The 23,097-nt window shown below is 37.7% G+C and overlaps 2 protein-coding genes and 1 pseudogene across 4 annotated transcripts; 2 read left to right on the top strand and 1 right to left on the bottom strand.

The window, feature by feature from the left end:
* Positions 1 to 475: 475 nt before the first annotated feature.
* Positions 476 to 7,954, top strand: LOC112203292 (centromere-associated protein E). 3 transcript variants are annotated; one of them, XM_024344283.2, is made up of 10 exons: positions 478 to 687; positions 805 to 860; positions 1,001 to 1,115; positions 1,480 to 3,224; positions 3,864 to 4,068; positions 4,147 to 5,281; positions 5,480 to 5,607; positions 5,698 to 6,368; positions 6,944 to 7,056; positions 7,254 to 7,954. In XM_024344283.2, the coding sequence occupies exons 1-10, from the start codon at positions 648 to 650 to the stop codon at positions 7,561 to 7,563; spliced, it is 4,518 nt and encodes a 1,505-aa protein (XP_024200051.1). In that variant the 5' UTR covers positions 478 to 647; the 3' UTR covers positions 7,564 to 7,954. The 3 variants fall into 3 exon arrangements, with proteins under 3 accessions (XP_040375348.1, XP_024200051.1, XP_024200049.1); XM_024344281.2 differs by having other exon boundaries at positions 3,864 to 5,281; XM_040519414.1 differs by lacking the exon at positions 7,254 to 7,954 and having other exon boundaries at positions 476 to 687; positions 3,864 to 5,281; positions 6,925 to 7,057.
* A 755-nt stretch (positions 7,955 to 8,709) lies between these two features.
* On the top strand, positions 8,710 to 9,532 carry LOC112203170 (annotated as a pseudogene).
* LOC112203293 (berberine bridge enzyme-like 22) lies at positions 9,508 to 13,776 on the bottom strand. The gene has a single exon (XM_024344284.2). The coding sequence runs from the start codon at positions 11,373 to 11,375 to the stop codon at positions 9,738 to 9,740; it is 1,638 nt and encodes a 545-aa protein (XP_024200052.1). The 5' UTR covers positions 11,376 to 13,776; the 3' UTR covers positions 9,508 to 9,737.
* Positions 13,777 to 23,097: the final 9,321 nt, after the last annotated feature.

The following is a 23,097-nucleotide window of genomic DNA, read 5'->3' on the forward strand; positions in this document are numbered from 1 at the left end:
TGTTTGTACCAGACTTGAATGATAATAAAGAAATTATTTGGTGCATTTGATATTCTTTGACACGAACGGTGCGCCGTAAGGGTTTATCAACCATGCAAAACCTGCCTATTTGCCAGCCCAATTGTGATGACGGGCACAACTGGGCTGATAAATGTAGTAATATCTTGATAGTATTCAGTACACTTACATCAACATGAATGGACGACTGGATAACATGATTAACATCAAATACATCATTTTGTAATTAAAAAAAAAAATATTACCTATAATTATCGACGGCTCAGATCTGCTAAAATTATTAATTACTTACACCGGACGTGTAGAAGAATTTTCCTTTTTATCTCCCTAACGTTCCCAAAAGATGACATAATTAGAAACTAGGAGCGTCATTATCTAGAGACAATTGGGCCGGGCCCAAAGTTCTGATCCACAAACCGTATTTATTTTTAAAATTTTCTTTTCGCAGATCCAAAGCAAGAATAAGATCCGGTGCGGGGGTTTAAGGATCCGATTGACCGACCCAAATTCATCCTTAGGGTTCTCTCTTCTCTGCTCCTCACTCCCTCCTGATTTTCTGAAAACCAATATAGGCGTTGCCTCTCTCTTCCTCTCTTCTTTACAGAAACAATGGAAAGGTCGCGGCTTTAATGGTCGCTTCAATAGCTTCGTCCAACTCCAATAAACCCAGTAGGCATCTCTTTCTCACTGATTTTTCATTTGCCGGTTTAGAATCTCAGAAAACGAAAACCGCCCATTTTCGTTATTAAAGAAATTTGCTTGACTCGGCATTTTTTTTACTTGCAGCAATGGCGGCGAAAGTGCCGGTGGAGCCTGAGAAGGCCAATCCCTGCTGCGCTGCGGTACACATTTTCGATTTTGATTTTGATTTGAATCTGAATTTGAATTTGAATTTGCGTTTGGTTTTTGATTTGTATGTGTGTGAGCGGGATTTCGGTTTCGATTTTGATAGGAGACTAAGTTTGTGCTTTTGTTGTTGCAGTGGCAAAAGAAGTATTTGAAGAGTGAGAAGCTACGGAATCATCTGCGGGAAGCTGTGAATATCCTTCAACAGGGGACGGAAGAAGTTCAAGCACAGAATTCCAATCTCAAGAAAGGTAAGTTTCTTCTGATCTTTCGAACTCTTACATATCCGGTACTAATTAGCTCGATGTTGGAATGATAATCATGTCTCGACTTTATTCAGTGAGATTGTTGTGGATTAGATAATGCGATTCTTGTCTGAAGCTTGGACTAGTAATGCAATTAGGGTCGGATGAAAAACACAGCTACAAACTGAATTTTTTTGCAGTACCAGGCTTACGAAAATGGAATGATTGGGAAAAAGAGTGTAATTCTAAGATATGGAGAGCCCTATGTGGCAGGACTAAGCTTTTTTTTAGTTTGCTGGGATAATGTGCTTATCAAGCTGGGTAGTCAACATATTTTTTAATTTCCCCTTATGTATTTTTGTACTTGCAGAATATGAGGAGTTGCGAGTGCTGGCAGATATTGAGAAAGACGAGAAAGTGAAAGAATATGCGGCAAGGGTCTCTCTGGAGAACAAGGTTTCTGAGTTGAAATCTGAGATACTTTCTCTCAAGCAGCAGCGAGAAGGTGCAGATTCTCAGGATAAGAATGAAGTAAAGCTTCTTAAAGGTCATGTTTCTGATCGGGAACAGGAGATTAGTCGTCTCAAGGAGCTGATTGAGAGAGAGAAGAAAAGAGCAGAATCAGAAAGTAAGAAAGCAGAAGTGGAGAAGAAAAAGGCTGCCGAAGCACAAAAAAGTATGAAAATTGAAAAAAAGAAGGCTGATGAAGAAAGGAAGCGTGCCAATATTGAAGGAGAGAAGGCGGAGAATTATAGGCTTCAATTGGAGGTATTGGAGAAAGACTCTGCTAAAGCAAAATCTGATTCTGAAGGGGAAAAAGAGATTAGTTGTCTCAAGGAGCTTATTGAGACAGAGAAGAAAAGAGCAGAATCAGAAAGTAAGAAAGCAGAAGCGGAGAAGAAAAAGGCTGCCGAAGCACAAAAAAGTATGAAAATTGAAAAAAAGAAGGCTGATGAAGAAAGAAAGCGTGCCAATATTGAAGGAGAGAAGGCGGAGAATTATAGGATTCAATTGGAGGTATTGGAGAAAGGCTCTGCTAAAGCAAAATCTCATTCTGAAGGGGAAAAAGAGATTGGTTGTCTCAAGGAGCTTATTGAGAGAGAGAAGAAAAGAGCAGAATCAGAAAGTAAGAAAGCAGAAGCGGAGAAGAAAAAGGCTGCTGAAGCACTGAAAATTATGAAAATTGAAAAAAGTAAGGCTGACGAAGAAAGGAAGCATGCCAATATTGAAGGAGAGAAGGCTGAGAATTATAGGCTTCGGTTGGAGGTATTGCAAATAGAAGCTGATGAAGCGAAATCTAATTTGGATTCAGAAACATTGAAACTCGAAGTAGCAAGCAAAAAGCTTGAAGCAGAAAAATTGAAGGTCGTCAAGGAGAGAGAATGTGCAAATTCAGAGATGGTGAAAGCAGAGGAACAGAGGAAGCTTGCAGAAGCCAACAGGAAAAAGACCATTGAAGAAAAATCTCGTGCTGAAAGTTTGTCTCTGCAATTGGTAGAGAGCAGAAAGAGGGTTGATGAATTACAAAAGGAGCTAAATGAACTTAGGTGTTCAAAAGAATTACATGCGGATCCTGGTGGCCAACCTGATTGTAATAGAATTGCTTTCGCTTCCGAAGAGATTTCAAATTTTGATGAAGCAAACAAAAGATACGAAGTTGAAAAGCAGAAGGTGGTGAAGGAGAAAAAGCGACCAGACTCAGAGACGGTGAGAACTCAAAAGCAGAAACAGCTTGCTGAAGTAAATTGGAAGAGGGCCATGGAAGAAAAATCTCGTGCTGATTATCTCTCTCGGCAGTTAGAGGAAGCTAAAAAAAAGATTGAGGAATTATCTACTAGAAATTTAATCGAGGCATCTGCTGTTCAACAACTTGCCAAAGGTATGAGTGATGAAAGTGCAAAGGTGAAACTTTTAAAGAAGCAGCTGAAGTTTGAGAAAATGCAAAGAAAGCATGCTAAGGAAGTGGTCAAGGTCAAGCTGGAAAGAAATCGCAACAGTATCCTACAACAAGAATTTGGTCGCTTGAAGTTGGACTTTGATCAAATTTCACAGCGCATGGATATGCTTAATAACTCTTTCTCCTATAATGCCGAAGGTATAGATGACCATGAAAAGGTTCGTCCCCGTATTCTAATCTGTTTAGTTACCCAGTTTCAGTTTGGTTCTATGGTAATATAGTTAGTTCTGATGACATTGGTGAGGGCATCCATACTCAAAATGTAGTATGAGCATGTTTTAGCGTTTGCTGTTCTGCTTTGCTTTTAAGTTCTCTTTCCTTTTTTCAGGCATGGTTGATGACAAATGAACCTTGTTCATCTGATGGCTTTTAGTATTGTAATCTGGTGGGTAGAGCATAAGCGTGCTCATTATACTACTTAGTGCATGCAAAGTTTTAATAATAATACCAGAGTTACATAGTGAGGTTTAAAATGAATTGTACCCTCGCCTCCCACCGTTTCTGAATAAAAATATATCAATCTGGCGAGAAATATATATTATTGTCTTTCTTGTCTAGTCTGTTTAGTTACTGAGCTTCTGAGATAATGGAACACACATCAATCTTCTTCTCACACCTAAGATAGGGGAACACACCTTTCAAATATACAGTTTGGCTTCTAAATACCCCATTTTTAGTTGTTGTCTTTCATACTAAATTAGTCTCTTGGATTTTTCAGTCAGTTATGTGATCTTACCCATCCTTGTACAAGCTTGTAGTCCGATAACGTTAACTGAAATGGCTGTTTCACTTTGCAGACCTGGAACATCATGAAAAAGCAACGGTTAAGCAACAAGAATCACCAAGGGTTAGAATCTTTGCAGATGAATCTTCAAAGTGGAACTGACTTTCTGAAATCTGGCTTCCCAGTTTTGGATGAATCAGATCCTTTCAGGGAAGCCATGCAACATACTGGACCTTATCCTCCTTTATCTGGAGGAAACTGCACTGGATCTATTTCAGGTATTGATTCTAAATCAGAGTCTCCTAGAGGCTCTAAGAGAAACATGTTACACAGTTCTGCAATAAATTCAAGTACAGCATCTTTTTCTGATGGACAGTTGGTGGGCTCACAGGACAGAGGTGCCTTTTCTGTTACCGTGCCAACAAAATTAGTTGAGGAAAATGTGCAACCAACAATATCCAACTTGTCTACTGAGGTTATTAAAAGAAAGTGCAACGAAACTATTGCTGTGGTGGCTGAAAACACTGTCAAAAGTCCTGTACGAACTGATGGTATTGGACAAGTCAATGAGCATAGCAGGAAGAGAAAGAGGATAATAGATGCAGTTGAGTCAATTGAAAATCTTTACTGTGAGGGTAAGAAGTTCCACCAGCAGGTAGATGAAAAGCTATCTGATTTGCATTGTTTGTTAAGCAAGAAAATAAAGAAACCGGTTGAAGAAAGACTGCATGAGAAGAGAAAGGCAGCTTGTGAAGGGAAATTGGTATTGGCGAGTTGTGTAGTCAGGAATGAGCAAAAGAAGGCAGATAGATTCAAAAATGAATGTACGAATGTGTGCAGACAAGTTCCAAAAATTGCGGGTGAGCTGATAGGGACTGCCCAAGCGAGCAGAGAAGGCATAAGTGATCTCGATACTAGTGATATAGCAAGTTTTGATGAAGTAACCGATGGGAACTACCTTAAACTGTTAGAATTGGACAATGCTGCTGATGAAGAATGCTACAGGATGGCAATGGAAATGCCATTGTCTCCTACACTTCCCGAGATTGAGGTCCTAGATGTTGAAACTTCTATTGCCAATAAGATCAATCCTTTAATAAAGGAAATTATCTGTGACAGATTTTCAAATAAGAATGGAGGTCATGGTGATTGTTGTGACACACAAGACCTGAATGGGAATGGTTCTGGTAATTCTGCAGCAATGGGTAAACCTTGGGATATCCAGGTGCAGGATGCTGGGGCTGAAGTGGTTTCTAATGCACCTACTTTAAAAAGTAAGGCTATGTTCCCATTTGGAAGTGATGGTGCTGCGGATGACAATATTCTCAAGTATCATGTTGTGTTTTCAAACACTGAAGACAGCAGTAGCATTTCTAGGATATGCAATGCATCCAGAACTTGTATTGCACAGTGCTCTTTGGCTATTCATACAGAGTGGATGGTGCGAGATATTCTGTTTGCTGTTAAGAGTGAAGAAAAACTTCTCCCCAAGTAAGTAATTCATAGGACTCAAGATGTGGTCAAATTTTCTCCTTTCTTTCTGTGTTTCAATTTATTCTCTCTCCCTCCCTCCTAAGCAAGCTGTTTAGTTCTCATTGTATTTGATTTTGATCTTGTTCTTACCTTTTTAATGTCTAGTTTTTTGTACAGTGGATATTTCTGCTAATTGGTTCATTTTGTTCTATATAGAGAGAAGGTTTGTGTATTCTTTTCCTTGTTGCTGCTTAACTTCTCCGTTGCTTCTTCAAGTAAATTTGGGAGCATGTATTGGGAGTCCAACCCCTGCTTGGATTCTTTTGCTCGACACATGTGCTCAGGTTGGTTAATCCAGTGCTTTATCATTTTGTTGGTTTATAATGCCTTCTTCTTTGGTCCATCATAGTTATGATTATTTCCTCTTTGTGCAGTGATGTCTGATGGTGATGGCAGAAGGATATTTTCAGAATTTGGTTGTTTGGATGAATCCCTTGGTCTCATAGAGGATTTCATAATACATGGAAGAGTTTTCGATTGTAAGATGGTTGGGTGTCACTCTAGCAGCTTCCTACTTGAAGATATATCCCCTCGTCCATCATCAGCGGATGAGTTGGTGGCAGGGAGCATTGTATTGGCTTCACTATGTGCAGCATTTGATCACATTGGTTTTATTTGTGAAACATCCTACACCATTTTGCAGATTAGGAGATTAGATCGTTCCTTGGTTCTGAAGGTGCTGCATGTTTTTGCTTACGTGGGTGGGGAGAAGTTTTTCAACTTTAGCAACTATAATTTAGTGACTGTCATGAAATCTATTGTTACATTTCTCGAGGGAATAAGATCATCAAATTCTGCTGGTTCTTGTATTACATCAGTAAGCAATTCAGGAACTGAATTCTGTCCGTGTGTCAAATGCCCATTTTCTGAGGATGCTGTTTCTGTAGATACTGCTACATCATTGCTTTTAGAAAAGCTCCAAAGTGATCCTTTCTTGGGACCTATGAGTCAGGATGTGGTGCAATCAGTCAATTCAAATACAAATATCACACTGTGCAACCTCTGTGATCTCCTATCGTTGGTGGAGCTGGTTGCATCCAACATGGTACTTGCTAATATCTTTTTGAGTTTATTTTTCATACTGTTTTCCTATTATGTTGTCCAAGACCTAGGGATAGATCGTTTCTCTGCTTTTCCTATTATGTTGTCCAAGACCTAGGGATAGATCGTTTGTACAATTTCCTGTTGTGTTGTGCTTAGCAGTCTATCACTTGAAGTTGCTAAACTTTTGAGTGTAATGTGCTGTGCTCTCGAAATGGTTGAGGAAAGTATTCAATGGAAATGTTTCATTGAAATGTAATCTGTATAAAGCTGACATAGGATCGAAGTAGATGGATCAAAAATTTGTTGCTGATGTTTATATTATGTTTGGATGGTTCAAAATGTCGATAAATGTTGATTCTATCTTTACGAATATTGTTTTGGCAACTTAATTTCTATAATTATTACCTCACTTAATTTTCCATAGGAGTTTACAACTTTTGTGTTTTGTGATTGTATTGAGGAGTTTACTCCTTCAAATGGTTCTTAGAGACTTTTTGTTTTGTTTTGTTATTAATATTTTTTCTAACCACCTGTTCTTAGAGACTGATGCTTGGAAGTTTCTCTATTGAATTGTAGAGCTGGACATGGACCAGTGTCGAAGTTGTTCCTCAGCTGATGAAAATTTTGGAATCATGCAATGCTGAGAATGTTATTGCTGGAATTGTTGTCCTCCTTGGTCAACTTGGGAGGTATGTTTATTGATTAATTTGCCTGAAACTTTGTTGTTTTCTGGCGTCATATGATATGATTCATTAGCTGTTTTCATTTACCGCTTTTTGCGTGAGCTCCTTTGACATTATCCGATCTTATAGTAGGCTAAACTTTGTCATGGTACTACAATCTGTTTTTCATGTGCTAAGTCTAACGATGTGCTTCTGATTTGTAGGCTTGGAGTTGATTCTGTTGGCTATGAAGATAAAGGAGTGGAATTCTTGAGGCATGAGTTGTCTGCTTTTTTATGTCGTGACATTGGGACCAGTGCAGGTCTTCCTACTCAAATTGCCACCGTCACATCTATGCTGGGTCTGATGTCTTTTGATTTCAAAACAATTATCCAGAGTAACGTGAATCTTTCGGTCATTTCAAGTCAATCTGATGCGGCCCAGGTGATAAGAAAGTGGTTTTCTTTGCTGCCAAAAAAACAACAGGAACCGTCATTCAGCCTTTTACAAGCTGCTAGTGTAGATAAGAACTGAGATACTTTCTGAAACTGCAAGGATGCTCTGTGACCTGAAGGGGAGAATCCTTTCTCAGCATGTTGTAGCCATCTTAGAATTTTTTTTGTGGGCGGATTGAGAGTAGGAGATTTTGGTCAATTTTTTACCATTCCAGTGGGGTTCATGACCAAAAGAGAGTAGGGTTAGTATTTTTCTCTATGTTAGAAGAAATTGAGGATCGAAGACAGCCAGTGAAGGCATTTTACTTGTCTAAGAAACTCTTGTATATATTCCTTAGCCAGCCATTGGTATTCAGCTTGTTTTAGCTCTCATCTGTAAATTTTCCTATGAGAATGAAACTGTTCCGTATCAGTAAATTGTTGTTGTCCTTTCACCCTTAAGATAGGTATGACACTGAATTCCTCATAAATGGTGAATAGTGTATGCAATCTAATTTGAGTACGTGTAAGTATTCACTAGAGCAAGTAGTCTCACTTGACATTCTCACATTATCAATATGATCCTGAATTGACAAATTTTCCTCTTTGCTTGGGTTTCTTTGGAATCGCTTTTACGTCCAAACTTTCTGTGCACTTCCACAACAGACGGTGGCCACTTGTAGTCTCCTCCACAAGCGGTATTGAACACTTCTTCCAAAAACCCTCTGCATCTCTGCCTAGGTGTCGCTTTCTTGCCATTTGTGTTGACACGTATGCACAAAACCACAAGCTAGCTAGCTTTTCCTGTCTTAATTATGCACCCTCACTAGCTAATAATATAAAACCATAGTGAGATTTGAGGAAGATCAAACAGAGATGAAGGCAAGCTATTATACTTGATAAACGTTTCATTCATTTTTCATAATACACTAATAGTTACTGCGTTATTCTGCTTGCAGAGAAGTAAGCAAAGCTTGAAGGTTGATGACTCTCGTAAATTGAAGGTAGGTATATATGCTTAGTTCACCACTATGATTAATGATTATCTTCAAAAGTTCAAATACATTTACTAATTTCGGACAATATACTTTTGCTGCAGGTCACAAGACTTTCAAAAGCTTTATTACTAAACAACATGATTGTATGTCCTCTATATGTGATTATATGCTTTGCAAGAGAAGTTTAACGTCACTGAGATATATCTAAATTGGTAATGCATTTGTGTATATGTAGCACAAAGCAGGACATGGATTTTCTAGGGAAGATGAAGATGATGATAAGGAGCGTGAGTGGACAAATGGACCATGGAATGGAAGATTATCTTGTGGCAGAAACTAGAAAAGTAAACGGCCATCAGTTGGGTTTATATGCAATCTTTGCAGGTCAACAAGTTGCAGAATACTTGCAAGCTCATCTATTTGATAAAATACTCAGGTATTACATTTGATACTCACTGCTGTTAACTCTCCTCTTTGTGATCTTTATCTGCATCATATGTTTTACTTTGGAACTTGTTTCTTCAACCTGATTTTGGAAAAGGTAGCTGGTTCAAGAGGCGGATCTACAGCTGTTACAGCAATACTTATCAATGGAGAGACGCTAATTGTAGCCAATGTCGGCGACTCCCGGGCAGTTTTATGCAGAGATGGTGTGGCGAACCAGTTAACTGTAGATCACGACCCGCAGAAGGAGAAGGATCTTGTTGAAAGCAGAGGTGGTTGTGTTGTTAAGCTGCCAGGTACTTTACTTAGGCCTCCATTTTGGGAGCATTTGATCTACCTCTTTGCTTAACATGTTTATTATCTTTTGGCCTAACAGACATTTTCGTTACTAGAAACCATGCATCTTTTAGGGGTTAGGGCTCTCGTCTATCGTTTTCTCTAGTTAGTCTTGATAGATGATACCAAAGTTTGTGTTGTGATAAATTAGGAAATGTTCCACGTGTGGATGCACAACTCGCAATGTCGCATGGTAGAATCAGAACAGAGTCCATTAGCATCGAAACAGTGAGTTGGATTGATTCATTGGCGAAATTACTAAATAGTAGTCACATTTTGCAGTTCGTCTAGTCATGTTTCTCCTGCATTAGTTCAGTCAGGGTCCCACGAACAGAAATTGATTTGGAATTGCATGCAAAATGTAGACATTAATAGGGATTAGCTAGTATATATAATTATATATGGTACAGTTGTTACACTATGACATCATAAGCTGAAAGCTACATTAGAAGTTCTTGGCCTAATCAAACGCAGAAGGAACTCTTGGCCTGATTAATTAAACTTCTTTAATGCCAAACAAACCAGGAAGAGGAGGAATACTCTGCTCATTTCTGAAGAAGTTATGTGGATCAACCTTGCTCTTCACTTGTGCAAGCCTCTTGAAATTGTTTTTGAAGTACTTTCTCCCCCAACTACTCGCTTCTATGTAGCTTGTGTTAGTGCCTTTGTTGTTGGTCCCCAACTGAAGATCCTTGTAATTGATGTAGGCACCCCTTGGAGAATTTGAAACATAGGGCTTCATAAACCCATAAAGCATATTCATCCAATTCATATGCTTGTTGGCTTCACTGACCTCATTCACATCCCACTTCACAATGTACTGTATGTTGTACAGATTCCCCTTCCTATGAGGAAATGGAATTTCGAATTCCGAAATCTCAGCCATCTTTCCACCATAGGGATCCAGTATCATGAAAGCTAGTTCTTCTAGCATGAACCTTTCCCAAATCCCTCGTAGCCCGATTTCTGGAATAGGGTTTATTACAAAGTCGGATTTGGCCTTGAAATTGCTCTTATAGAGTGCCTCCCTAGACAACAAGACCTCCAAAGGCTGCTCTTTTTTGTACCCAGCAAAGTACTGAGCAGATTGGACCCAACTCATTTCAATGCAGTCTTTTGCCGCCAAACCCAACTCTGGAAAGCTCTGTTTCATCAATGGCATTAGTGTCTCAATCCCTCCTAGAAACAAAGAATTGAAAGCGGCTTGGACTTGTTTCTGACTTCCACTCCCAACATTCTGAAGGATGACTCTCATGAAAAGATCCTCATGGAACTTGTCTGCAATGTACTGCCACCTATTCACAAGGCTACTTCCACCTTGTGATATTAACTTGTTAACTGTAAAACCAGTCACAACTTTTGGGACCTGAACCAATTTGATCTTCCATGAAACTATGATCCCAAAACTTGCTCCTCCACCTCCTCTAATGGCCCAAAACAGATCCTCCCCCATTGTTTTTCTGTTCATGATTTTCCCATTAGCATCAATTAAAATGGCATCTATGACATGGTCAGCTGCTAGGCCATGTTTCCTAATCAAGGTCCCAAATCCACCACCACTAAAATGACCACCAACTCCAACAGTTGGACAAATCCCAGCTGGGAATCCATGGACGTCACTTTTCTTCCCAATGCTATAGTAAAGCTCACCTAGCGTAGCTCCTGACTGAACCCAAGCTGTTTCATCAGCGAGGTTGACATCAATGGACTTGAAGTTGATCATGTCAATGATGATGAATGGCGTCTTGCAGAGATATGAGAGCCCTTCATAGTCATGGCCTCCACTTCTGACCCTGATTTGTAGGCCACGTTTTCTGCTGCAAAGCACAGCTGCTCGGATTTCGGACTCGTTGAAAGGTGTGAGAATGAGGAGAGGCTTTGATGTGGAGTTTAGCCATCTAGGATTTTGTTGTGAGGATTTCAAGATAGATGAATACGAAGATGAGTTTGAGGTGTGGATGATTTGAGACGTTTCGGTGTAGTCACCGAGTTGAGTTGTCATGCACAGCCTGAGAGTTTCAGTGGTTGGATCAGAACTTGCACATGAAACTAAACTCAGGAACAAAGAAAGCAATAGTACTAAGAATTCCATCTCTTCCAGAATTGAGCTTTGAGTCTCGGTTTGGCTACACATATATCCGCGTCATGCACCTATATGCTTAATTAGTTCGGCTTGTTATTCTGCTAAACCGCATAGAAACAAAGAGCTAAAGTGAAATTAGTGATGATTACTATGCAAGTATGCAGTAAGCAAGGATCTACCAGTTTTGGTTTATATATATACTTCTGTCGGTTATCAGCATTTAAAGTTACCACTACCCGTTCCTTGTTCAAATGCCAAGTAACCCACAGTGTGTCAACATGTAAGTTGCCCCAACCTCTTGTACTTTTGGCCATTTTTTCATGGATATTGCTAAACAATCACCGAGTCCCAATCTACACCAGAAGAGATCAACAAAAGGTCTGATGCCCTTATAAGTTAAAACTGTCAAAAATTTCTACTAATTTAACACGGTAACTCAAACCAATTTACTGTAATTAATTGAAGTAGCTAGCTGCTTACTTCTTTATCATTGGAATTTGGTTAAAGCTTCTGGGACTTCCATATGCTTTGTGTTGCATGCAAAGTAGCTATGTGTCAAATTGCATATACATGCACTACTAGTTCTCTCTGTCTATTTCTTCTGGGTTTCTTCTGGCCTCCTATGGCCAGCAAGCATGTGAATTGGTCATGCTGCTGACATTTTCAATAGTGACGTGGCAGCTGATTAGGATGCGAAGTCAGTTAATGCAAGGCTTCTGTCTTAATTTTATAATTAAAGCATTTTCCAACATTTTTGACCTGTTCTACTTCTTAATGGTAGAAGTGTAGAAGTAGGAATTATTGCTTTGATGTAAGCACACACCAGGCAAAAAGAGGGATTTTCATACAGCTGTTTGATAATTTTGTCCACATGGTCGACTAACCATCAATTTTGATCTAAAGTCTCTGTATGTAGTTTTAGTGCTTATATAGCTTTTCCAAATTATGGTGGAGCTGCCTTTCATTTCTTTCTTAATTCTAATCCTTATTAGTTATTACTAATACTAAAATCAAAAGACTAATGGATTCTAACTATGCAAATATACATGACACTGATGACAGAGATCAAAGTCTCATGTTAGTATCCATTTTCTTGTACAGAAGAAACTGAAAGAAGAAAAAGGTTTATCAATCCAATTCAAGTCCAGCTATTACATTAAGATGATACAGAAAAAACCTGTCCTCTATCTCATTCCAATTTTGATCCCTCTCATTGTCCCTGTAAGGGTCTCTTCGTAGATTTACTGCTATATTGGTTTCTGGTGGTATTAGTTCTATTTCAGATCACAAGAGCACTTCAACGTCTTCATTGCTTTTCAATTCTAATCCTTTACTACTAGAACTGAGGAGATGATTGTTACTTGGTATAAATCACCGAGAGGCACATTTCAAAAGTTCAATCACACCACAAGGATGGACTATAAGAGTATAAGCAGAGTGCAAAGTATCTCACTGATGCGGTACATAATAAGATTATGTCAATTACCGTGGTCCAGGAAGATGGTCAAAGTATGAATGCAATGATACGCAATCCATTCATGCACAGAAATGAATGGACATTTACCTCACGTTGATTACCATCTTAATTTCTCTGATTAGCTATTAGTATCTATGTTCCTTAGTTGACAATTGCTTGATCTTAGGATCTTAATTGTATTAATTGTAATTGCTGACCTATAGGATCTAAACTGATCATCAGTCCTATACTGATTGTAATAGCAGATCTTTAGGATCTAAATTGATCCTCAGTCCTGTATATAAGTTGAAACACGTCAATGAGAAATCATGAAACATTTTCTCCTAATATTTTTTATGGTATCAGAGCCTCTGTCTAGCGACATCCTCTTCATCTTTTTTTTTTTCATATCAAAAGGCCGCTCCAAATACCACCACTACCACCACCACCTTCAATTTCCTCACCATCAAGCTCGATCGGACCAACTACTCATTATGGGTAGTTCAAATCACTCCGTTACTCGAGAGCCGCAACCTCATGGGTTTTGTTAATGGCACTAACCTTGTCCTGATGTCTTTCTCCGTAATGAAGTTGGTTATTTAACTGACATAGTTAACCCAACGTACGAAGAATGGATGGCTACTGACCAAATGATCAAAAAAAAAAACTAGGGTTTCTGAGTATGAATCACAACTTTTTCCTCTACAATTGCTCTATATGTAAATCCAAGTCTTCGACGATGATATTAACAACAAATCTCAACGAATTTGTACTGCTAGATCTGAAAAATTTGATGAACAGCTTTACTTATCTTGTATGATTTGCAGAGATGAAGTAGAAATCAACACTGGAAAAGCTTCAACAATGAAGAACTGAGCTGCTAGAGAGGATGACTGAGCTTTGTGCATGAGGTCACCGATCAACCTGAGCTCTTGATACCATGAAAGCAAGCATGAAGAAAATGAAGAGTAGAGAGAACAAACAGATTTCTGTTATTGATTTTTGGACGTAATGAATTTATTACAGCTGTGTAGGTATTTATAGTAAGAGAGATAGCTAATCTAACGTACAGAAATTTGACACTTGTCACTTATCTGGAAAATAGCTAACAACCATTCTAACTAACTGTTCTTACTGCCTAAGCTACTTTATTTACACTAACAGATGGATCAATGGCTTCCTCACACCCTCTGTTCTTGCCACCATCTCACGCTCCATCAGCTCGCACACCACCTGGATGTCACTAGTACAGTGCTATGCTTCTCAACACAACAATCGAATTCTCCAACATTGCGGAAATCTGCTCCGCACAACTCGAGGTGACTTGTCTATTTTTGATTATTGAGACAAAATTAATCAAATTACTGATACTCTTGTCTTATTTGGCCATCTTGTTGATGATTATGATTTAATCTCCATTATTATGAATAATGTTGGACCTTTATATGAGAATACTAGAAGTAGCTTTGCTCAGGCACTTGAAACGCCCATTACCTTTGATGCTTCTGAGGCATTGCTATTGAGTGTTGAAAGCCGCTTGAAGAATCAAGCTCTTGTTGACTTGAAGTCCATCACCAATGTCCACCTCACTCACAAACATCTTGTTGGTGGAACTCGTTTACGTGGATCATTCCTTGGACCTCACCGATGCTCAAGCTGCCCTAACGCTTATGGTCGCAGTTCCTTTTCTAGCCCATTTACAAGAGCCTGATTCATTGAGTGGCTTTCAGCACTCAATAGCAATGCCTCAAGAGCATCATAAGTAATGGGAGTTTCACATGCCTGAGCAGAGCTTATAGTATTCTCATATAAAGGTCCAACATTATTCATAATAATGGAGAATAAATCAGAATCATTGAAAGAATGGCCAAATAAGGCAAGAGTATCAGCAATTTGATTAGTTTTGTCCAAATAATAAGAAATGGACAAATCACCTCGGGTTGTGCTGAGCAGATTGCTATGTAATTGGAGAATTCGATTGTGATGTTGAGAAGCATAGCGCTTTGCTAGTGACGTCCAGGTGGTGTGTGAAGGAGACGGTGGCAAGAACAGAGTGTGTGAGGGGGCCATTGATCCATCATTTGGTCAGTAGTCATCCACTCTTCGTACACAGGATTAACGGTGTCAGTTAAATCACCAACTTCATTCTAGAGAAAGACATCAAGATAAGGTTTTGTGCCATCAACAAAACCCACGAGGTTGTGCCTCTTATTAGTATAGGAACTTATATGTTGGCATTCCCTTTATACAAAACTAGAGAGTTCTAGTTTAAGAGTGTGTTTGAGAAGAATGCTCTTAACAATTGGAATTGAGGTTCATGGCTTGAAACACAAGACAAGATCCTACTGACTCGTATGGAAAGTCTAGTAAGGTTCATTCATTACATTGTGCATGATTGAGTTCCGGGATTGTTAGCTGTGCTTCAATCCTGAAGTTTAGTATTCTCACCTTGTACGTTGTCTAGGTGTCTGGGTTTTTAAAAGGAATGTCATATCAAGTGGTTTTGTCAGTGTTTAATTATCTGATTTGGACGTTTATTGTTTAGAGCACATATCTCCTTTTATTAGGATAAAATCAATTCTTATTGCATATTATCTTTTAGGGAAATTTGTTTCCTATTAGGTGTCATTTTACTTTTATTGATATTTATCACACCCTAATTGTTTTAGGGGGAGTCTACTCTTGACGCATATATATGTCCTACATTAGGTTTCTTTTCTTTAAGCTTTGCACGATAGAAAAGTTCTTTTGTTTCATAAAGCAAAGCTGTGTCTTGATCATTAATTCATTTGTTCCATGTCTAAGTGAATTAGTGAGTCAAGAATTCATTCATACATCATCCATATCATTCTTATGTCTTGGAAGTCCTACGAGTTCAGTTAGGAGTCAAGCATATTCAAGAATTGAAGATTGACGAGTTGATACATGTGAAGTGCATCTAGAGGCAGTGAGCAAATTTGTGTGAAGTAGTTCAACCGGCTTGAATGAGTTTAGGTAGAGGTAACTGCATTCAGAGTTATCCGAGAGGTTGTAAGTCTACTTTGTAATTTGACTACTATCTTATAGTGTATGCTGGAGCACTTGGCCTTCAAAAGTTAAGGCCACGCAGTTGTTTACCTCACTTTGAGGATTTTTACTGCGCAAACATCTTCTGTGTTTCTTTGGTTCTTATATGTGTGTTTGCTTGATACGTTGATTTTTGCTTGTTCTATTTCTCATTGTCTTGGGATAGCAATCTTATTACAATCCTTGAGATCAGTTTCGGTTTTGTGCGTATACATTCCAAAGCGTTGCCTATTCACCCCCCCCCCCCCCCCCAAAGGACATTCTAGTACTTTCACCTCTTAAGTAAGGGAGTGATTTGAGCTATAGTGAGTAGTTAGTCTGATCGAGCTTGATGGTGAGGAAATTGGAGGTGGTGACGTTTGGAGCGGCCATTTGATCTGGAGGAAGGGGAAAAAAAAAGTGTAAGAGGCTGTCGCTAGACAGAGGCTCTGAAAATTCATAAAGAGGATTGGGAGAAAATGTTCATGATTTTTCATTGATGTGTTTCAAATTATATACAGGACCGAGGATCAATTTGGATCCTAAGGATCTACTATTACAATAAGTACAGTATATAACTGATAGGTCAGCAATTACTATCAATACAATTAAGATCCTAAGATCAAGCAATTGACAACTAAGGAACATAGACATTAATAGTTGATAATCAGAGAAATGAAGATAATAATCAAGGTGAGGTAATTGCCCATTCATTGCCGTGCGTTAATGGATTGTGCTTATCATGCAATTGATGTTCTTCCGTAAAATAGTAAGTTGGTTTGAGATTAAGTAAAAATATGTAAGAAAGTATTCGGGACCATGTAATAATTTCCTATAAGGAGGGGAAAAAAAAGAAGAAAAAAGAACGAAATTATTGATTCCAAATCAAATGTAATTATTACGTGAAGATTGAGTGGGAAGGAAATCTGCTGTCCCAAAAACCCTCTCCCAACACTATCCCCATGTTTTGATTGGCTTAGAATGATTAAAAAAATCATTATCTTAATCTTTCTTTCATTTTTTAATCTTAATGGATCAATCAGAATATGGAGACAGGCTTGGCACATGGTTTTTGGGAACAGCAGATTTCATCCCGATTGAGTGCAGTAGAAATTCCTCTTATCTCATGAGTCATGATGAGGTCCAAATCCAAACAAGTTATTACATGAAGATTAATACAATAAAAATTAAACATGTCCTCTGTCAAGTACCATGCATCTTTATATGTAGCATCTGTAGAGTACCAATTTTGCTACAACGTACCGAAAATGTTTACTCTCAAGTCTCGAAGAAATAATGGTACAATGCTTTGCTCATTCTTGAAGAAGTTTTCATAATCAACCTCAACTTAAATCCTTGCCAATTCCTCAAAATTTCCCTTGAAGTATTTTTCACCCCAACCTTGGATTCCAAGCGAGTCCAATTCACATTTCTCCTAATGTCCATGCGGCTCTTGGGTTTTTGGTTACAAATTGACCCAGGAAGTTGTAAACTCTATCAATCCATTCCAATCTTTCCTTCTCAACCAAAGCTTGTCCCTTTTGCCACTTGCTGAAGTATTGAATATTGTACAACACCCCAGCTCTATGTGCAAATGGAATTCAAGACTGATATCTCACTCATTTTTCCACCCTAAAGGATCCCTCAGCATTACTTCTGCTTCACTACCTTCCAGCATTACCTTCCATAGGGACTCATAAGTCAATTTCTGAAATGGGTTCAGTCACAAGATCAGATTTGGATTTGAAAAACCCCTCTTGAACATGATTTCGGTCTAATAAAAGCCCCGAATAAGGCTGATTTGGGTTTCCACCTTCACGGAACAAAATGGACTGAATCCAGCTCATTTCCTTGCAGTCCTCAGGCATCAAACAAAACTCCGGAAAGCTTAAGCCAATCAAAGGAACTAATTGATCAATGGTTCCAAGAAACAATGCATTGATATTGTCTTGAATTGTATGTTGTTACCCCTTTGGAATCTTTTACTGGAGACATGATTCTTAAGAGCAAATCTACACTTAATTGGTGAGCAATCTTTCGCCAAAAAAAAAAAATGGTGAGCAATCTGCTGCCACCTGTGAACCAATTTGGTTGCGCTGTTTTCAAGTATACTGATATTGAACCCCGTCACCTTATTAGGAACATAACAAATTTGATCTTCCATTCGACAACAGCTCCGAAATTTCCACCTCCGCTAATAGCCCAAAACCGTACCAGCAGTTACGTGGTACGTCCAGTCAATTATATTTCTTTATTTTTAATTATATTCCAAACTAACCCGTATTTGATTAAAATGAAATACTCAAAACACATCCCTGCATAAGCATTAAGGGTGCGGCTATTACCACCCTACCATTTCCTTAGTTCATCATATAAACATTTGAATTATTGAAAGACTATGTTACTCAAACGCAAAATGACTAATAAGTACACCAATTTTCTAAAATTCAAATATGTAAGAAAATAAATAAATAATTAAGTAATTAATTAATAAAAACACTACTTAATTTCTCATTGGATAACATTAATCTTTATCTTCTCCACCCAAATTTGAATTTATTACTATTTTTTTGTTTATTTGTTGCCTCCTCATTGTTAATTTGTTATTCAATTCACAAAACCATTACTTTTAACTTCATCAAAATCTTTGCAATATTCTTTGTAAACACTGAAAGTAAAAATTTAAAACACAAAGAAAAAAATCAATCTCTTCTTCATTGATCATAGTTGTAAATTTACTAATCTTTTTACATAAATTGAAATAGAGAACATTGAAATTGAAAGAAAAAATATAAAAAAATAGGAGTAAATCAGATTATGATTTTATTAGAAAATTTTAATAAATTTTTTTATGAGTATAAATTAAATAAGAGATTTTTGTTAAAAATATTTATTTTTTAATTGGATATGTCATATAAGGATATTATGGGAAAGAGAAATGTGTTAAATAAGTAAATTCAATAATTAAAATTAAAATATAGGGTGTAATAAGCAAATAGGGTGAACAAAGAAAATTGTATGGTGACAATAGCCGCACCCAAACATTAATTAACTTGACATATCACCACGTGGTACGCGTACACTACCTAAAAATCTCTCGCATCAAAGGCTAAGGCTGTTATTCTCTATGAAACACGAGTGAGAATACGAGGTTACTCTTTATTAATTATTTATCACATTACTTGAGTTGTTAATAGAGATCGAGTTAATTGCTGCATTAGTGTTTTTTAGAGTAAGAAAATAGCTGTATTAGTTGAGTATTAATTAGCTTTTACATACATCAATCAAGTTGGCGACATGCAAATTGGTGTCAATAAGTAAATTCATATACCGATTTATAAAAAAATTCAATTCGTTCGTAAAGTGAATGTTAAAAATATTAATTTATAACAATCGAAAAGAAAAGTATTCACAAATGACCTTAGAGTAAGACTTGCTTCTGATTTGTGAAAATCTCTAACCCTTGTATCCAACAGAAACAAGACTTGCTTCTTTGTACGCAAAAAAAAAAAAAAAAGACTTGTTAAAGCCGATGACCATAACTCATTTTTTAAATATATCAGCCAACGTTTTGCCGATCTCACAAGCAACAGAACATGAAATAGAATTAGAAAGAAAACAAAAAGTAACCAACTTATAAAAATATTATATCTAAAAATTTTAAAAGTTCACATGGTTACCGATTATTCGGTCTTGATTGCTGTAGTAGTTCATAGAATTTTAATATTAATTCTATGCATAGAATATGGTAAGAATAATTGGAGATCGAAAATAAGACACCGTGAATTTGGAATTGCAATAAAATTTTCACACTTTTTCTGTTTTTTTTTTTTTTTTAATAAAGGGCTGATGCGGCTGTCCTCAAGCCTTGATTAATTAAAATGTTGAATACAAGGAGGAGGATATTGAGCCTAAACCTCTCATTATAATAAGCATCTAGAGTATTTTCCAAAATATATCAGGAATCTCTACAGAAGACATGTATTATAACTAGCATTAACTAGCAAAGAGTGCATTATTGGCTAGGTACTCCATTTGCTTTGATATAGCGGTGACATAACGAAAAGATAACACGATATGTAACCCGATTACAACGTAGTATAATTACTATAATCTCAGCTTTCCTACTATGTTGCCACTAGAGGATAGACCCGACGACACTTAGCTTCACCATGCCACTAGGCGGTAGCGACCATTTGACGAAGCAAGAAACTCACCGCCTACCTAGAGCAAACAAGACACTTTGAGTGCATTCACATGCATATAGCCCGACTAGCCCTACACAACTACTGTAGGGACTTATTACCGGCAAAAAGTGCGAACATACTAAATAGAGTTAATTACTGTTTACTTCCTATACTTTTAGGGTTTCATCGTTTCCTTCCCTGACCTTCGAATTTCACCTAAAAAGTCCCTGAACTCTCAATTTCCTCCCAATTGGTCCCTACCGTCAAACTCCGTCCAAATTGACTGTTAAATTGCTAACGTGACATCCATTTTATGCTGAAATGTCTATTTTACCCTCAACTATTTTTTTCTTTTATTATTTTTTTTATCTTTCACTCTTTTTCTTTTTTTTTTCTTTTCCCTTTTGACCTCTTCTTCTTCCGTGGATCTGCAAGACCCAATGCCCCTAAAAACCCACTTCGTCTCCTCCACCGATTCTCCCAAGTTCACTCACCTAACCACCTCTTTGACTTGCTCCGCCATCATTGCCCTCGACGCCGAGTGGAATCCCTTCCGCTCCCACCACCCCACTTACCCAACCGTCCTTCTCCTCCAACTTGCCTGCCAACTCGGCTGTGAACTAGCCGGCGACTCGGTCGTCATCTTCTTTTTGCTCAACTATACCCTCCTCCAGATCAACTCGCACCTCCAATTCCTTCGACGGGTCCTTCTCCGATGATCGCGACCTGACTTGGATACACATTTACGCAAACGTACGTATCGTGTCAAGATAGGGAAATATTATGCCCAAAGTTATCGTACCACGGGGATTAGTGGCTAACCCACAATCCTTGAGTACTCGGAACTAGAGTCACTAAGCAAATAAAGGAAAAAGAAAAAGAAAATAAATAAAAATGTTATTCTAAGGCACCAAGTCTTAGCAATGCTCGGCTTTGGTGAAAACCAAAGCCTAATCAAAACTAAGAGCCTAGTGGTGGATATAAACAAATGAGTCGAAAATTGTAGGAAGTTTTGAATTGTGAATTAACTAAACTAAACGCAACCGAAAAGTAAACTAAACAACTAATTAACGAACTAGAAAATTAAATTTGGATTTTCAAATTAATGGGAACATGGGAGTGTCGGGTGATTTACACTAACTATCTTGTAAACATCGATGCCAATTTCACAAATGCATGCATTTCCTTTATGTGTCGAGTCCCGTATCTAGTACCGGTTAAGGCTACTAAACCAATTATCATTTCGGTGTATTAACTGTGCCAGTTAAGGCCACAATCAACTCTCTAATTTGGGCATTACGCCGGTTAAGGCCGTAATATCCAAAATTAGAGGCCTAGAGAGTAAGATAATAGAGACCCAAGCAAGCTTAGCTACAATTAAGCTAGCTAATGGTCACCACACTTAAATCCTAGATGCCACAAGACTAATAAGTTGTCAATTTATCAATCTATTCATCACAATTGCCCACAACATAATTTCAAAGGGTGACAAAGCCTAGAAACATGCTTCTAAGGACCAATAAATTCATATTTGAAGCATACACAATGGAAATTGCATTTATTAAAAGTAAAGTATCAATATTTATACAAGATGAGTTAGGGCTTCTCAACCCTAACTCCCAAATTGAACTACTCACTATCAATAGTCAAATACATCATCAATAGCAAATAAAATTATGGAATAGATAATAAAGAAGTGCCGACAAATGTACAGTCTGTTTTTATTTAATTTTGGTTATGAGAGGCTGAAAGTCTCGTTTTTTTTAATGGGAGACATTTAGCTATTAATCAAAAAAATTTCGTTCACAAAGTGTGTCCTTATATATTTTTTTTCTTTGGCCTTGATGGGAGACATTTACCAACAACGTATTCATCACCAAAATTGTATGTCCCTTTTCTTTAATGGGATGCATTTGCCAACAATTATTCATTGGCCAAAGTCAGGCCATTATATTTTCCAGAGGAAGGCCTTTTCTTTAATGGGATGCATTTGCCAACAATCATTCATTGGCAAAAGTCAGTCCATTATATTTTCCAGAGGAAGCCGTTTACTAAAAGTCAGTCCATTATATTTTCCAGAGGATGGTGTTTACTATCGACCTCTTCGTTGGAAAAGTGTATTCTGTTTTTTTAATGGGAGTAGGCAAATTAAGGTAGTGTCCCCTACATATTTTTCTAATGGGAGTCGTTTACCAACATCCTATTTGTTAGCAACGATGTATGTACCTATTTTTTATTGAAAGGCATCTGCTTGCAGACGTGTGAGTTTGTCTCTTGTATATTTTTAATTTCAGTTTCTCGTTCTGTCCCTCTGAGACTCAGAAGTAGAAGTACCATGAATGCGAATGACAAACAACAACCAGTTCCTACCGAAAGAACGTAAACCAAGTACAAAAAATCATTTGTTGATCATTATGTGTTTTTGCCTTGGATTGATTATATGCACTGGCGGACCTACATTGTGCCCAATGGGGGCTGCCCCGCTCACTCACCAAACGTTTGCATACATAATTACATATATATAATTAGTCTGCCCCCATAATTACATACATAATTACTTGTCATGCTATGGAAAAGTATAATAAAATATCAAGGTCAGCTCCCACTTAAAGAAATTAATCGCTTTGATACATTAATGGGTCATAATTAACTACAATCTTTTTCTATATGTTAAAAATTATAATTACCATCACATCTCTTATGGACACAGAACTCTACTTTTTCTATATATACTCATACACATAATTTAGTTTGGTGTTTTCACATCCCTCATTAGCCAAAAAAAACAAAAAACCTCGCCTCCAGAAGATTAAAATCTTGGGTCCGCCACTGATTATATGAGCTCAATCTGTGCTAGCGCCCTTGCACTGCCATTAGGAATAATCAAGTAACCCATTACAGAAAATGATGCACTTCAAAAGTTGACCATTGATCATCTTTACGAACTTTTCAAGGCGTTAAAGTTGCCAACACAAAGCTAGCTAGATCTCGGAGAAGCATTGTGCCTAAAATCAGAAGGCATTTTGAAGTGGACGACACCACTTTGATGAGACACATGCAATTCTTTGCAAATTTTACACATCAA

The sequence above is a fragment of the Rosa chinensis genome, chromosome 5, assembly GCF_002994745.2.
Source record: "Rosa chinensis cultivar Old Blush chromosome 5, RchiOBHm-V2, whole genome shotgun sequence".
In the NCBI taxonomy this organism is placed as follows: domain Eukaryota; kingdom Viridiplantae; phylum Streptophyta; class Magnoliopsida; order Rosales; family Rosaceae; genus Rosa; species Rosa chinensis.